At 44.4% G+C, this 16226-nt stretch overlaps 1 protein-coding gene across 2 annotated transcripts in view; it reads right to left on the bottom strand.

Annotated features, from left to right (window-relative positions):
- The window catches only part of GRK5 (G protein-coupled receptor kinase 5), a 246041-nt gene that overhangs the window by 142621 nt on the left and 87194 nt on the right, over window positions 1–16226 (bottom strand). For both annotated transcript variants that reach the window (XM_019556061.1, XM_019556062.1), the window contains exon 2: window positions 6381–6476. In XM_019556061.1, the coding sequence (XP_019411606.1) occupies window positions 6381–6476 (96 nt within the window). The remainder of the gene's footprint in view (window positions 1–6380; window positions 6477–16226) is intronic.

Raw genomic sequence — 16226 nt, forward strand, 5'->3', positions numbered from 1 at the left:
GTTTGCAAAATCAAGGCTTTCTTTGCCTTACTCCTTTTCTTCACTGAGATCAGTAGCAAAATCCCAATTGACTTCCAACAGAAATAGGAGAAGGATTTTATCCTAAATTTATCCCTAGGTCTTCCTCCCTAAACCCAGCAAATACTGAACTAGTTTTAAAACGTTTCCTTAAAAATTAAGCAATGAACCCCTATATCGACACCGAGTACTTACAATTTCAAAGCTCTGCAAAAGTATTAATTAGTGTTAATGACCTGTATTACCTAATAAGATAAAAGCAAACCCTGTGGGTTACAACATCTAATTCCTATTTTAAGTGATAGATGAAAAGCATCTTTTAAAGGGTTTATTTACTTCGCATTCCCTTTCTGCCTTTTTCTATCGTAGATTTTGAAAAATGTCGGGCATGTCTTATGGCATTTGTCCTTTTAAATCATAAGACAAGGATTGGTAGTGCTTTTTCCCAAAAAGAAGGTGTTAGTGATTTTAAGGTGTTAGTGATTTTATTTCTGAAATGTGTTGTTTTTTTATATAGAATAGTACTGTGTTAACGTGAGCTCCCAAGCATTGTCTGGGGAGATGATGTGGATCCACTGCCCACTCTTTATGGGAAACAGCAACGGCTTGCTTGGTTTTTTTTCTGGGTTGCCACTGCCAAGGTAATGCTTAATGGATTAAGTCTTGTGAAATAAATTCTGTAAATAGAATGTGGGCTGAGATCATTTAAACTCATTTCCCCTGTGTCCCCTTACAGTCCTGGAAGCTGTCAAATACAGGCTGCCGGCAAGCAAACTTTTCATCCAGTGTTAGTCTTGAGTCTCACTAGATGCATAAAACAGCTTGTTTTTCACAGACTTTCTGTGATGGTATTACAAAATTACAAAAAAACCCTTTTTTAATTCCATGCATTGCCATAAACTGGATACAGTTAATCCTGCAACACCCCTAAAGATTATTCTGGTTGTCCATCATTACAACATTAAAGACTTCTGTTTCTGGAAGCATTACATTTGAGTCAGAAGGATTTTAAAGAAAGAAACCATGATAAATATGGGTTTATAGATCGACAATAGCATTTTAAGGAAAGCAATATCATTTCAAATGCTGTCACTATGTATAACATAAGGCAAGTTTCTTTGTCTCAAAGAGTTTTGTCTCAAGAGTTTATCATTTAATTTAGATGAATGCCTGACACGGACAGCCTGTCAAAATGAAGATGACAGAAAGCAAAACCCTCATAGGAAGGCTGTGTTGTGAAGGAGTGGGGGTGAACTGTTGGCTCATGGAAGGGGGGAACCTGTTTCCCTCAGAGAAGGAGTGAGCCCAGGAATGGGGAAGAGATGGACATAGATTATCAAGAGAACGGGCAGCAGATGAGCAGGAGGAGAGGCTCTTCCTTTCTTCTTCCAAAATGAATCAGCTTAAGTTTTTCAGTATTAATGCAATCCATAAATCCACATAGCTTTTTCCAGAGCAATAAATCATTTAGGAGGTTTTTAGCAGTTCCTTCAATTTTGACATATTTTGATTTCAGTCATCCATGGACTCCTCTCTTTCCATACTGAGTGTCACAGTGGAAACCTTCTTATGCAGTCCGGAGGGGGTACAGCAGGACTTTAACATGAGCAGGAGGTGAAACAAAGACATATATACACACCATGGGAAGAAGCTGTCATTACGATGCTGTCAGTGGCTGGATTAAGAGAAGTCATACATCTCCAGGGATGCTACCACCAAGAAAAACAGGAACCATGGCAAGTAAACTGCCAAAGATGGGCGGCTGGACATCACAGGCTGCCTCATCTTTATACCCTATTGCCTTACAATAAAACTGCTAGTCCTGACATTTAACCTTCAGGATATGGTGATTCTGGAAAGGACCACTTAACATGGTAGATCATTTGGGGGTATTTTCAATTGCTTGCCATTACAGGCCATAATAACCCATTGCTATGGTTAAACATGCAACAGGCTATGAACACGTGCTTCTCTACAGAGTTCAGTACTTAGTACCAGGAACAGGCCCAGCTGATATTAACAGAAGACAAAATGACTACTCAAGAAAGTAAAATTATTCGTGTGTATAAGTGATTATCAGCTTGGACCTTGATATGCATGGAAGAAAGTCACTGGCTTTGTGAAGCTCTGTGGAAATAATTATGGTTTATACTTGTCACTGTGTTAACACTACAGGATAATTCAGACGTATGAGAGCTAGCTAGGGTAATTCAGATGTAAACTAGCTAGCTAGGGTACCACTCGCAGTCTGGCTGTGGCAACATTAAACTCAGCAAAATTCCCCTGAGAAGCTGAGTAAGTACTTGGTCAATTCATCTGCCCATGCTGCTGGGACCTGGCCACTACTGAAACCCAAACTTAAAGCTACATCAAATAGGTCTACACTACACTGCAGCTGCTGTGCAATGTCTACAGTATAGACACACCAACATGTAAGCCCCCTAAATTCTGCAGTGCCTTCCATCCATAGATCTCCATGTTTTTTAAAAATATAATAATAAATAAAATGCAGGCACAACGAAAAATTCAGAGAAGCCCGGTATGTGCAAATGTCACCCTTCTGATGGCCACAATCATATTTGGGAGTGTGAACTTGTATGAGTTAGCTTTTACAAAAAGACAGCTTACAAATCTTGTGGTTTGACTGTTAGCCAACGTAGTCTGTTCATCCTGTCTACAATACATTTCTCACACAGAAGAGTATTTTTAACAACTAGTGAACTCACCCCTTCTGAAAATGAAAGTTCACAGTTAATTCTGCTGTAAGTGGGAAAGCAGCGACTTGAAATAGGTTAACTGTTCAAGATTTTTCTTTCTTCAAGTAAGCATTACAAGTGTTAAAGAAGAGTTAGTGTTAATGGTGTTGATCCTTTTCATTGTGTAACCTAAGTGTAAAGGTTTAAACAAGGGAAAACTTCAGACTTGTCCTAGTTACTGTATGTAATCCATGGTAAGACTCCTCTTTACTGAAGGAGTTAAAGTTTTGTAATAAACTGAGCATGCTACAAGCTGGATTTCATGACGCCCAATCTGCTATAATGCAACAAATCAGTGTAGCATAACAAACAGCAGACGCATTCTGTGGCACAGCCTCCCCATAAACTTCAATCTTTTGGAAAAAAATCTTGATTTATTATATAGCTTTTGGACAGTTGTGAAAGAAAATTTGCCAGAGATCAGAATAATCAACTCTTTCACCCAAGCACTTTTTTATGAAAGAATAAAGCACAGAATGGGTCTGAGCAAAATAAATAAAAATTCCACACTTTTAACCAACAGAACCTTTTGCGTCATTCAAAATATTTGCAGACATCAACAATCTTTTATCATCTAAAAAGCACTCTAGCTTTCAGAGAGGGGGCTTTTTTCTTAATGTTTCTGTTAATTGTGGCCTTTTCACTGTCCTGTCTGTGCCACTAACTGATCTTGTGTTTGTCAAAGCAGTATGTTGCTAATTCCCTATACCCCCCCCCGAAAACATCTCTGTTTTGCTAATCTGTTATCTGCGAGTTGTAAAAATGGCAGTACATAAAATTCACAAACGGCATCTGTAATAGGATTAATTGTAATAAATGCTTCCATCTATTGAAAGGGATACTTAGTACTCTTGGAAAACTAGCTACTTAAATGCAGAAAAGCTAGTTGCTTTTCCCTAGTTTGAACCCAGGGAAAAGAGCTGCAAACAGAAACATACATTAGCCATTCATAATAAATATACTAGCCTCATTCAGAGCAAGTAAAGGCATTACTGTTGCATCCTCTCAACAGCCCTGCTGTTCCACTTGCCCGTGTAATTAGCACACAATGCAGGCAGACTTTCCTGGCAAAAGGTGTTGTGTACTTTGAACAAAATGAAAGAGGAAAGATTATTTTAAAAAAATAAATAAATAAATAAAAGTGTTGGTGGGTGAACGGCTTCTTAGCTAAGCAGCACTTGCAGAAAGATGTTTCCAACATTTGCTTATTTATCAACAGAGTTACTCCCCAGTGTTTTGATTTGTGTATCTGTGCAGAAAGGGGGGGGCGGGAAGAGGGTTTTATTAAGCAAGTCTTTCACTAAGACACCAGATGATGGATAGTCAAACACAGAGGCTCCTGTAAACAGAGGGAACCAAAAGGTATGAACTGACTCAGAATTGTGTCAACAGAGGTTGCAGACCCTGGGTTTATTTCAGCCTTCCTGTTTTTCGCAGATTTCTTTTCGTGCCGTACTTTTTTAGACACAGCTTCTTTTCAAGGCACTCCGGCGGGGTGCAGAAAGACGCAAGATTTCACAGGGCAAATGTGGGCACTGAGACGCGCATACACAGGGTAGCCACAATAATAGTGGCAGAAGGTCACTTGCAATCAGTGGCTCACGTCTGCATAAATTAAGCAGCATGCTTTTGCACGGGAGCCCTTTGCCATCAGAACCTAAGAAGCATGAACACAAATCCCACGCTCACAAATGCTTTATATGGTAGAACAGACTGTAGGCTGTTGAAGAGTATCCAAACCAATAAAGGGAAAACATGCATATACTGTATATATGTATACATGCGTATGTACATATGTGCGTATATACAAATAAATAAATAAATTAAAAGGCTATCCCCCCAGCCTCATCCCTCCTCGCACCCATACGATTTAGGTATTTATTCACCATCTCAAGACTCTGAACCTACAACCCTTCACACATTTAGGCCTATTAATGTTAATGAGGATTTTCACCTTTGGTAACAGGCTGCCCCAGAGAATGCTACAACTTTTACAAAAATGCATTTGAAAGATGTGATAGCAAATACAAATAACACCCCCTCTTCCCCCAACCCCTGCATGGGATCTTCATTCTCAGGAACTTAATTGAAGAAGCAGCTTCGCATCCTGCAATGGCCTTACGTACTTGGGTTGAGATGAAACTTTGTGCAGGCTCATTAAAGTTGGGTGATACACAACACAAGATGAATGAGGGCTGTAGACCTTAGACTTCCAGATTTCCATCTGTACCAAAAATGCCTCAATGGCTATAATTTTTAACAAACAAATGATGTTTGCAGTGGAGCTAGATCTGCCACCTGCCACCCAAGGGATTTTTTTTTTCTTTGTGCACATTTTGTTTCTGGCCTATTAATGAAAAAATGCAAAATAAGTATCTAGGAAAGGACTGCCACAAAAAAAAGTGTCATAAACAACATGCATAAAATATTATTTCAGAAAAAAATCCCAACCTTGGGGCAGACTGAATTTTTAACCATCTTCTTTCATGGTTTATTGTGCATTTCTACACAGCAGGAGTCTTATTAGATGCATTTTCCCCTTTAGGAGCCAAGGTTAATGGAACAGCAGAGATAATTTCTTGTGTAAATGATAATATATTAAGCTGACTTGCTTGCAGCAGGTTCAGGATCCTTAGATACGGTTCCAAGGTTGGCGTGAACATAGCGTAGGTAAGTGCCCGTGAACTGAAAGGCTCTACTTTCTCTTTTCTTTCTTTCTCCCCCACTTCCCTTTTCTTGCACATTTGTACATTTTTAGCTACCATTAGCTATATAACAGAAAGTGAAGGAAAGGAAAATTCACTGGAAGAGACCATGAATGAGCGTTTCAAAATATTTCATGTATTTTCTCTGCATATTTGGAGTATAAAGCATGCAATAACACCAGCAGACTCATGATTACCACCAAATTATGGCACTTGCTATCTCCATCATGACAATTTCTTGCCTTTCATTCATTTTCTGCCACTGTCTGGATTTGAAGTCAGAGGGGAAAAGGAACTTAGCTAAGTTAACCCCTTAGGGCAAGAACAGTAGCCCTGGTTTCATGCAGCAATTTGAGAGGATTTATACCTGCTAACTTTGCTCAGCAACGTAGTAGTTAAGAAAATGAGGCAACTTGACAGACATGAGTACAGCAGCTTAAATGCTATAGAAACAGCCATTGGAAACTCCATTTCCAAGCCTTCAATATTTGTTACACATCAATAAAACACAGTATTTTAAACAAGAAAGTTTATGAGGCATCCATAAAAATGGGCAAAGACAAGGGGCTACTCCTGACCCAGTTGGCTTGGCTGTAAGGAGTGCATGTGCATATCACTCCAGAATAAAATTAATATGAATGTCCAACCTCACTAAAAGCATCTCTGGTTTTATTTTTTCTCTTTAACAACAAACATGCAATGGAGGGTGAAGCAGGAAAGACTTTTTTTTTTCCTACCACGGAGCCCTTTTTCCACCATTGAGCACCACGTTGGCCCCAGTATGGCCCAGACTGATCAACCATGCCAACACGACCATATTTAATGGAGACTTCTTAGATGAGTCCGTGTTAATACCTGCTTTTTTTCCTACGGTGCTTTTGAAAGAGAAAAGGACTCTTACCTATTGTTCTTCGGAGATCTTCACACTGGCTAATGTGAGGGAACTTCAAGATTTCCTTCCACTTTTTGCTCTTGCCTTTGCGCTTTCCTCCACCCCCTGCAGAAAAAGGAGAAGAGATGTCAGGCTTCTATCCTTTTTCAGGGTCATAGCTGATCCAGACCTGGGCACCCTTCACTTATGCTGTGATCAGTCCAGTAACAGTCCCTATAAACAAATTTTAAAATATCACAGTCCTTGTAGAGCACAAAAACTCGGCGGCACAGCAAAGCTGGTGTTTCACTGACACTTGACAGTGGTATTCACTGAGATAAGTCACAAAGGCAATGTTTCAACCGAGATCTGAATTACTGAAGTCTGGAGGTTCAGGTTTGAGGATTATATAAGACCAATATTTTCAAGTTCAGATACGAGGGTGCTGGACTGAGCAGTTCTCATAGCATTTAAACCCAAACAGCCCATCACTACGTGGAAAACAAAGCAACCTGCTTGTAAAGTTTCTACCTTTGAATTTCTCTAGTGGATTTGAATAACAATCTGACTCATCTGGAACACAAGGGGTGGCTGCAGAAATCAAAATTCAACACCCCTTGTCCACACTTCAAATCAAAGTACTTATACAAGACATACACTTAAAGTGGCAGTACCTTGGGAATTCCATACATGGATCACTGTTAAGAGCATGTATCATATTTCTTTTTTTAAAGAAAAGGAAAAAGGAAAAGTAATTTACTTCCATGGGCTAGAGGAGATCTCACACTTTCTATACAGTTTTTGGTCTTTCTTCCCTTAGCTTTCTTGGACTGGGTTGTGATCCACTCCCGACTTAGGTTTTTTGGACTGGACTGTTCTCATTGCGAGATATTATGGATTGGTAGGGAGGGCATAATCCGAGGCCTATTATTGCTCCTAGGCACCACTTCAAGATGTTAATTCTAAGACAATAACTATCAATCTTTCATTAAAGGTTTTATTTTTAGTAAACAACAATCACTTTTCTATACCGCTGTGCATGAAAACAGAGTTCCCAATGAGAGGAAGAGCCTGGACATGAGGGATGCCAGCAGTTATTAAAACCCACAGCTTTATCCTTTGAACTCTGCCACTAAAGTCCCCAGAGTCAGAGCACTAAAACCTCTGCTCTGAAAGACTGGGTGGGCTATTAAGGGCCGCAAAGGGTACACAGATAGAACTAGAGGCCTAGACAGAAGTTACATTTGTTGCACCATCAGTCCCTTGAAAGCACTCTACAACTGTGCCCTGACAAATAGGGCTGTGCGAAACTTTGGTCCCCAATTTGATTCGGTGGAGATTCGTCCTAATTCGGTGGCCAAATCTCCAAATCTGAACTAAATCAGGAGGACCTCAGAAAGATTCGGCGATTTGGACATAGACACAGCTTGAATTGTTTTTTCTACACACCTCTAGGGACCAGGCGGCTCATGAATGCTGCAATGCTGGGGTGCATGGAGTGTCCCACAGAAACTCAGGGGGCTCCCCAGTGTGCTCAGCAGCAGACCCAGAAGTGGACCAGAAGCACCTGCTGGCACCTGGGGTCCCCCCAGGACTGATCGCTGAGCCAGGGGGACATGGGGGGGCAGTGTGCTTGCTCCCCAGCAGACCCAGAAGTGGATCAGAAGTGCTTCCAGTTCACTTTCAGGTTTGCTCCCAAGCATGGGGGGGGGCAGCATGGCAGCATTCGTGAGTCACGCCTAGTACCTTAAGGTATGTAGAAAAAACTTTTAAAGCTGTGTCTATGTCCATATCGCTGGTTCTCTGAATCAGCATCGACTCTTCAGATTCGGATTTGGCCAAAAATCGAATCAGGGACAGTGATCCGAATCAACGAATTGAATCATTGTCCCTGATTCAGGCCAAATCTGAATCCAAATCAAACAGGGCCCATTTCGCACACCTCTACTGACAAAGTACCTGGCTCCAGAGTGCTTCAAAAGTGCCCAATCATGTGACAAATTAACCCTCATTACATGAAGGTTCAAATGAAAGTGCTCAGAAGCACAGCAACTTTGTTAACTTTGTCTGATCAGGGCTGGGCTGCATCAGCAATGAAGTTGCTGTGCTGTTTGCACAGTGAGAGAGGTGAGAAGGGAGGGGAGGGAGCTTGGGCTGGGGTTTGCTCAGCCTGTGCTGGCAGGGGGACCAGAGTCCCCCTTGCCTCGGCAGGAAGCCTCCAATCCACCCATCCTCTGTCCAGAAAAGCCTGGGTAACCGCATGTGCAGACAACACCCGAGCTTGGGGGGGAGGGGGGGAGGAGGGGTGGTAGAGCTAGGGGACAGAAGATGAAGACATGCAACAGTGAATATCTATTGGTCAGTATAACTCATGACCCTTTCTGTGAAGCATCATGGGTTAGACTGGGGAACTGCATGTCTGTCAGCGCCCTAGTTCCCAGGATACAAGTGTAGGCAACTCCCAAACTTCTACCTCATAGCCCCTCCCCATACAAACAACGGTTACAGCAGTGCTCGGCAACCAGTGGATCTCACAGATTCATAGATTGTAAGACTGGAAGGGAGCTTGGAAGATGTCCAGCCTCCTGCACCAAGCAGGAAAGACAACTGAGGTCAGATGACCCCAGCAAGGTGCCTATCCAGTCTCCTCTTGAAGGTTTTCCAGGGTAGGCAATTGCACCACCTCTGGAGGGAGCTTATTCCACAGTCTGGACACTGTAGTTGTGAAGCGGTTTTTCCTAATGTTGAGCCTGACACAGTATTCCAGGAGTTTATGACCGTTACTCCTAGTTTTCCCCAAGGGTGCCCTGGTGAATAGTTGTTCATCGAGCCCTTGATGGTAGCATCTTACCACTACATGAGAAGCATACAAGCCCCCTTTCAGCCTTCCCTTTTTCAGGCCAAAGAGTCCCAGATCCCTCGCTCTTTCCTCACATGGCTTGCCCCACAAATCTCTGATCATACAAGTGGCCCTTCTCTGGACTCTCAAGCTTTACTATGCCCTTGTTAAAGTGCAGCACCCAGAACTAGACACAGGAGTCCACCTGCGATCTCACCAATGCTGAGTAAAGTAGAAGAATCACTTCTCTGGTTTTGCTGGAGATGCATCCATTGATGCATGCCAGGGTATTGTTAGCCCTGATGGCTACAGCGTCGGACTGCTGGTCCACATTCATACTCTGGTCAATTATTACCCCCAGGTCCCTTTCATTCATAGTGCTGGTCAGGTTGACATTGCCAAGCCTGTAGGTGTGCAGGGGACTGTTTGTCCCCAGATAGAGCACTTCACATTTCTCAATGTTGAACTTCATCTGGTTCCAGTCCACCCAACTTGCAAGCCTGTCTAGGTCCACTAATACCTGCAGCCTATCTTCAAGCATGACCACGCTTCCCCATAACTTGGTGTCATCCACAAACTTGGCCAGCGAGCTCTTCACCCCCACATCCAAATCACTGATGAAGATATTTAATAGCACTGGACCCCTGTGGGACACCACTCACCACTTCATCCCAAGACAACAGAGATCAATTCACACAAGCCCTGCAGTCAGTTTCCTACCCACCTGTCTCGCAGCTAAGCCCAGAGTCTTCCAATTCTCTTGTGAGGACATTGTGGGATACCAGATCTAAAGCTTTTTGGAAGTTGAGGTATATAATGTCAACCTCTGTCCTCTTATCCAGGTGGCGAGTCACCTGATCGTAAAAGGAGATGAGGTTGGTAAGATGAGATCTGCCTGCGACGAAGCCATGCTGGCTGTCATTTAGAATCTTACCTTCTGCAAGACTACTGCACACAGACTCCTTAGTTCATTTTTCCAGAATTTTCCCTGGGACAGAAGTTAGGCTAATTAGCCTATAGTTACTCAGGTCCTCCCTCCTCCCTTCTTGGGCACAACACTGGCCCTCTTCCAGTATTCGTGGACCTCCCAAGAGCACCATGAGATCCACTGGTAGATCTTGGAGCCTGCTGGAGTCGATCCGAGGCTGGGTGGGAGGTTCAGTGCCTGTGTGCATCCATGTGCATGCCCCAGCCCAGTAGGTTAGTCTGTGGGGAAGGGAAGGGGTGGGGGCTAGATTGAGGCCCCTGCAATGAGGGACAGTGCCGCAGAGCAGGAGCAGAGGTAAGCTGAGTGGGGCCCTGGCTGGGTGGGACTTAGCTGCTGGGGGGATACATCCCCAAATTTTTTCTCCCTCTGCCTTGATCTGCCCCACCCTTCCCTCCCCACAGACTTACTTTCTGGGCGGGGAGTGGCACACAGTAAATCTTGGTTTGCTTTTAAATGCCAAAGGTGATCTACTTACAAAGGTTGGAGGCGACTGTGTTATAGCCTCCATTGCAAGCATCTCTAGCTTCTCCAAATGCCACCTCATGAGCATCTTTAATAATATCTAACCTACCTTTCTTCTCTCTTTATGCTTCCCTAATCTCATCATCCTTTCCCTTTCCCCACAATTTTTTCTAATCTCAACCTCTTCCACATCCCACCCACTCCCACAACCCCAGCTCATCTTACTGTTATTTCTTTCTCCATTGCCAGTTCGTTCCATTTCATTGCTGAGGAGTCATAAAAACAACAGAGCTTTACATCTTTATTAAGCTTGCAACACTACAATTAAAATCCAAACATTGAAAGTTGCCTGGCTTTTTAAGTTTTGAACATGCTGTTCCTGGAATCCATCTGCTTCCATTAGAGAGTTAGCTTTCTTCCAGCCTTTAACAGCTCAGGTTTTGATATGTTAATTGTGATGTTTATTAATATGACCTTATTTTAATTGCATCAGGCCTCAGATGGTTCAAGGTGGGGACTTATAAATAAATAATATTACTGGAAAGAGCACTGTTGCACAAAGTACCTGCCTTTTATATGCTGCTGCTTGCTGTGAAGTCTCAAGCCTCACACTGTGCTCCATAGGAATAATATTCTCAATATATAGCATTTTCTTTTGGCTGGGACCACTAGAGGCTACAGCACCTATGAGATCAGCTCATCTTGGCACAGGGAAACATAGTAAATACAGCATATTAGGCTTCATTATCTCCTTGTGTATCGCTAGATGATCTCTAAGGTCTGGGGTGGCCTGGAATAGTTCACATTTCTCAATGTCGAACTTCATCTGGTTCCAGTCCACACACCTTGCAAGCCCCCCTAATATGAGGGCATATTTAATTAGGTTTCTCTTGTATCAAAATCCTTAGGTATTTTCAATTCTAACTTTTCTTTCCATCTTCTTCACCTTTTTCCTTTCTCAGGATTATGCCTCAAAAGAGGGAACAATGAGGCCAACAGCAACAGAAAGAAATAAAGAAAGGATAAAAATTAAAAAAAAAAAAACAAAAACATAAAAGGAAGTGTAGTGAGGAGGGTTTCATTTTCGTTGCGGGCCTTTAATGTGCCTGTTCCCATCAGGTAGCCTGTTCAACTACGTGAGGTCTGCGTGAGCAACGTTCTGAATTTGAAACCCCAGCTGCCATCTCTGAGATTTCTCTACTCACTGCATTTAAGCCGCACACAAAACCTGATTCACTTGATTCTGTTTGAGATGCCAAGGCATGCTGAATGACTAATTCAGAGCCAAGTTAATTCTGTTGTGCAGCTAGTAGAGTCGCAATCACAGACTGAGAGCATGTTGGATACTACATGATTCGACAGGCTAAATAAGGGGCACATTGATTCAATAAACAGCACAATATTGCATGGAAAGCTTGGAACAGTTTGCAGAAATTGTGCTGTATATGGTGCATTCCTGACCATGTAAAGAGAACCTCTATACAATATACGGATGAAGAGGACCTTTTCCTGAACTCTGACTAGTTCTTTTTTTTTTCCGGTTCCTTGCTCTATGAGTAATGGTATTGTTACTTCTTTAATTAGATTTTATGCTCTTTGTTAATAGGATCTTGGGCCAAAACTATGCCACACAAAGCAGTGCTGTGTAGAAATACCTGGGGTAGCTCTGAATGAACTAGGGCCTGTGCTGGAAATGGTGTAGGTGCAGGACCCTTCTCAGCAAGATAAATTAGCCTGCAACGTTCTGATCTATTGTGGTTAAACTGCTCCTGCTACCCCAGCTCAGTCATTCAAAAGTTAGCTTGCGTGTCTACATGGCACTGCATGGCGCTATATAGACACAGCCAACATATTATTTGCCATGGGAGAAAAGAAACAGAGCTTTACTATCCATTAGCTATTCCATGGTAATTGCCAATGTGCAGTCTTTACTGAACAGTAAGTGGAAGCTCAGGGAACATTGTCTATGCCACTATGATTTAGTTTTCATCTGCCGGGGATAAGGGCATGCACGTGGACATGGGCACCAGCAGTCAATATGCAGTAAAGCACTGCCATTTACTGTGTGGTAAATAGTGCATTTAATTACTATTCCCTTAATTACAACCATGTTCTCCTTTCTCTGCTTCCTTCCTCTCATTCTTTACAGGGTATTTTTGATCAGCTGAACAGGGAAAGACATTTTCTTCTTCCATCCCTCTATCCATATTGTCTGAGAGACTCTTCATTTGCTTTCTCTCTCTTACACATGGACTAGTCCTCACTGTCACAGTTCTGCAGGACCTTGCCCTAGTCTGCACTGCTGATCCAATGCCTATCTGCATTCCCAGTTACCTGCTTTGATCCTCTCAGGCTTAGCTCTCGATCCTTGGCACTTTTCAGTTTGCATCTCCTATTATGCTGGCTCTGGTGTCCCACTTCCTGCCCCTTTTTTCCCCTTCCTCTTCTGACCCCTTTGGTAAACCTCCTCTTCCAGAAAAAAGAAAAAAAAAAAAACTTGCTTCCTTCTCCACATTAACTATTTTAATTACACTCCCTTCCCTGAACTATTGTTCCCTGACTTGTCTTGTGTTTGATGGCCTTGTGTCCTGTGAATTATAAACTTTGAGACTTACTATATGAAGGTAAATCTCTGGGAATTTACTGCACTATAGAAACATCTATTAGCAACTGGAAGGGTGGAAGGAGATGAGTGGTTTGGCTGTTTAACTAATGAAGTATTTACATCAGCTGAGGATCTGTCCCATGCAGTGCAAAGGCTCAGAGCAGGGGTCATCAAGCAGGGGTACATGTACCCCCAGGGGGTACTTGGGAAGCCCCTAGGGGGTATGTGCAGGCAGCACCGCCACCTCCCAGGAGCAGGGCCGTTGGGATGGGGGGGCTAAGAGTAAGGGTGCCCCTCTGCAGGCTGCACAGGTGCTGGCCAGATGCAGCGGGGGGAAGCACGCATGTGGCAGCATGCCACCCACCACCCCGTGCTGCCACCGCTCCACACCTGAGTGCATCCCCCGCTCCGTCTCCGGCGCCAGAAGTACACTTATTAAAAAAGGTTGAAAACCCCTGGCTCAGTATTCAGAGTCATCCCTTCCACTGCCACACATTCAGCAACACATAACAGCATCACTTGAAAGGGCAACTTCAAGACTGTGCTGGAAGACACCGACTATACTAGGGTGGGGCAGAAACATTAAAAAAAACAAAAAAACATTTGATTTAAAAAACATATTGATATATTCAAATTGGATGATGCTCTTTCCGACATTACATTTCCATCCAGAATTGAGAAGGGCTCCCAGGTTGCCCGTTACAGCTGGGATCAATAAAGCCAGCAAGTTCTTTCTTCTTCTGCACCGTTCCACAAAAATAAGCAGCCTCTGCTGATGAATCACTGGCTCTTAGCCGAGCATAAAGTAGTGTTACTATTTTGCCTGTGACGTCTTTATGCTAAAGATTCTGATCAACTGCTTTAAATCGACCTGACCTTTCAGCTCTCAGCCTCTCCCATGAAGCCAGCGGTTCTTGCTGGCTCCAAATGTAATTCTAGGGGGTTTGAAGGATATAATGCATTGAGACAGCTGAGACAGGGTAAATTGTCTGGCAGAGCTAAAAGCTAAAAGGGGAGATTTCTCTGAATAGGTTGGTAATTGTGCAGGTTGCAGAAGTGAAGGCTTTTCACACAGTGCCTTGATTCCTGTCTTTACGCTGTCTGCTCTGGTCAGGAGCCTCTGCAATCTTCAAGGCAGCTTTTCTTCACAAAACCTGACAGAGGTGCCACGTTTTAGATGCTAGCTTTATCATGCGGACTTGGAGTGCCCGACTGATTTGAAATCTCAGTTTGCTGATGGTAACACAAGATGAACTCCCAGTGACGGCGAAATCTCAGCACTGCATTTGCTTAACAACTCAGTTCTTACATACTGCAGATTAAAGCTCATTCTCCATTATGTCAACTAGTCCTACAGGGAACAAAAGCATTTTCTCTACACTGCACTTACTGAAAAGCGAAAGGCATGTGTAGCGTCTCTAGTGTCATGTACCCTGATCCTTTATGGCAAAGCTATCTCTGCACTCTATACGTACTGTAAACAAAAAAACTCGTACACATGACATTTGGGATTGGGATCAGCCCTCAATCCCATCGAGCTACTTCTGTGGCTTCCATCAGTGTAGTACGTGAGCATTTACCCTTGCAACAATCCTAGGAGACAGGAAAATATTTTCATGTTACCCAGCCACACAGCTTAGCCCTTAGCCTCCGTCTCTTTCACTTTATGCACCTAAATGGCAGTTGCCCAGACACATAAGTGCTGTTTCTTGGCACTTGAGCACAGTTTGTGATTCTGTTTCATCCACAGATGAAATAGAAATTACCCTACCTTCCTGCATGTGTACCTACTGCAAAACCATGGAGGAAGAGATAGAAGACCCTCCCATGCTTTAGTTCAATAGCTTAATGGTTAGGGCACTCGCGCAGGCTGTGGCAGACACTAGCCCTACACCAGAGGTAGGTAACCCCGGCACGCGCACCAGAGCATGGCATGTGAAGGCACTCTGCCCAAAAACGCTGCCAATCCCTGTACTAGACCCTGCTCACCTAGGCTAAGTACAGACCGTCAAAAAGCTGGGGAGGCAACAAGCTAGTGTGGGGCTTCTCCCACTACGAGTGCTGGAGCTGCAGGCTCAGGGAGCAGAGCCACAAGGATAAGTCAGGCTCCCCTGCCTCACACCCTCATGTGGCACTGGCCAGAGCCGTGCCTGCACCAGGCACGAGCACCTTGACCTCCCTGCCTGCTGCTGCTGCCAGGCAGCGGGGGCTGCATGCCATAGGGGAGTATGTGGGGGTCCCTACACATCCCCCTCCCTTACACCCCACAGGCTGCCTAGCTGAGCTCCACGCTCCTGCTGCTCTTCATGGGGGAGGCGGAGGGGGAAGAGTTCCCCTAGCATGGAACAGAGCCTCCCCCTGCCCTGGGGGGGAGACGTGGGGGGAACAGTCCCCCTCTGGGGCCGGACAGCATTTCACAGACACTCCCCTCCCTACCCCACGGCGATGGGGGAGAAGCAGGGGGAAGAGTCCCCCTCTGGGGCCAGACAGCTTCACAGAGGCTCCCCTCCCATCCCCATCGCGGGGGGGAGGAGGGAGAAGAGCCACCCAGCACCAAATAGGGCCCCCTCCTGGCCCCACGGCTGTGGTGGAGAGGGAGGAGGGGGAAAGAGTTCCCCTCTGAGGCTGGGCAGCCCTGTGTGCTGGTAATCCCAGCTGTCAGGGAGCTGCTCGGGCGGGCCTCCCAGAGCCTAGCCATGCCCCCGTCCTCCAGCTCAACTTCCCTGTGGAAGGGAGGGCTGCTCTAGGAGAGGTGATCTCCTCCCACTTGATATGGGGCTCTTTAGCCGGGAGAAGCGCAGGCTCAGGGGTGAGCTGATGGCCACCTATAAAAGTTCATCAGGGGTGACCACCAGGATCTGGGGGAACCAGAGCGCCCCAAGGGATGACGAGGTCGAACGGTCACAAACTCCTGCAAGACCGTTTCAGGCTGGACATAAGGAAGAATTTCTTTACTGTCCGAGCCCCCAAGGTCTGGAACAG

The sequence above is a fragment of the Crocodylus porosus genome, unplaced genomic scaffold, assembly GCF_001723895.1.
Source record: "Crocodylus porosus isolate Cpor-Errol unplaced genomic scaffold, CroPor_comp1, whole genome shotgun sequence".
In the NCBI taxonomy this organism is placed as follows: domain Eukaryota; kingdom Metazoa; phylum Chordata; order Crocodylia; family Crocodylidae; genus Crocodylus; species Crocodylus porosus.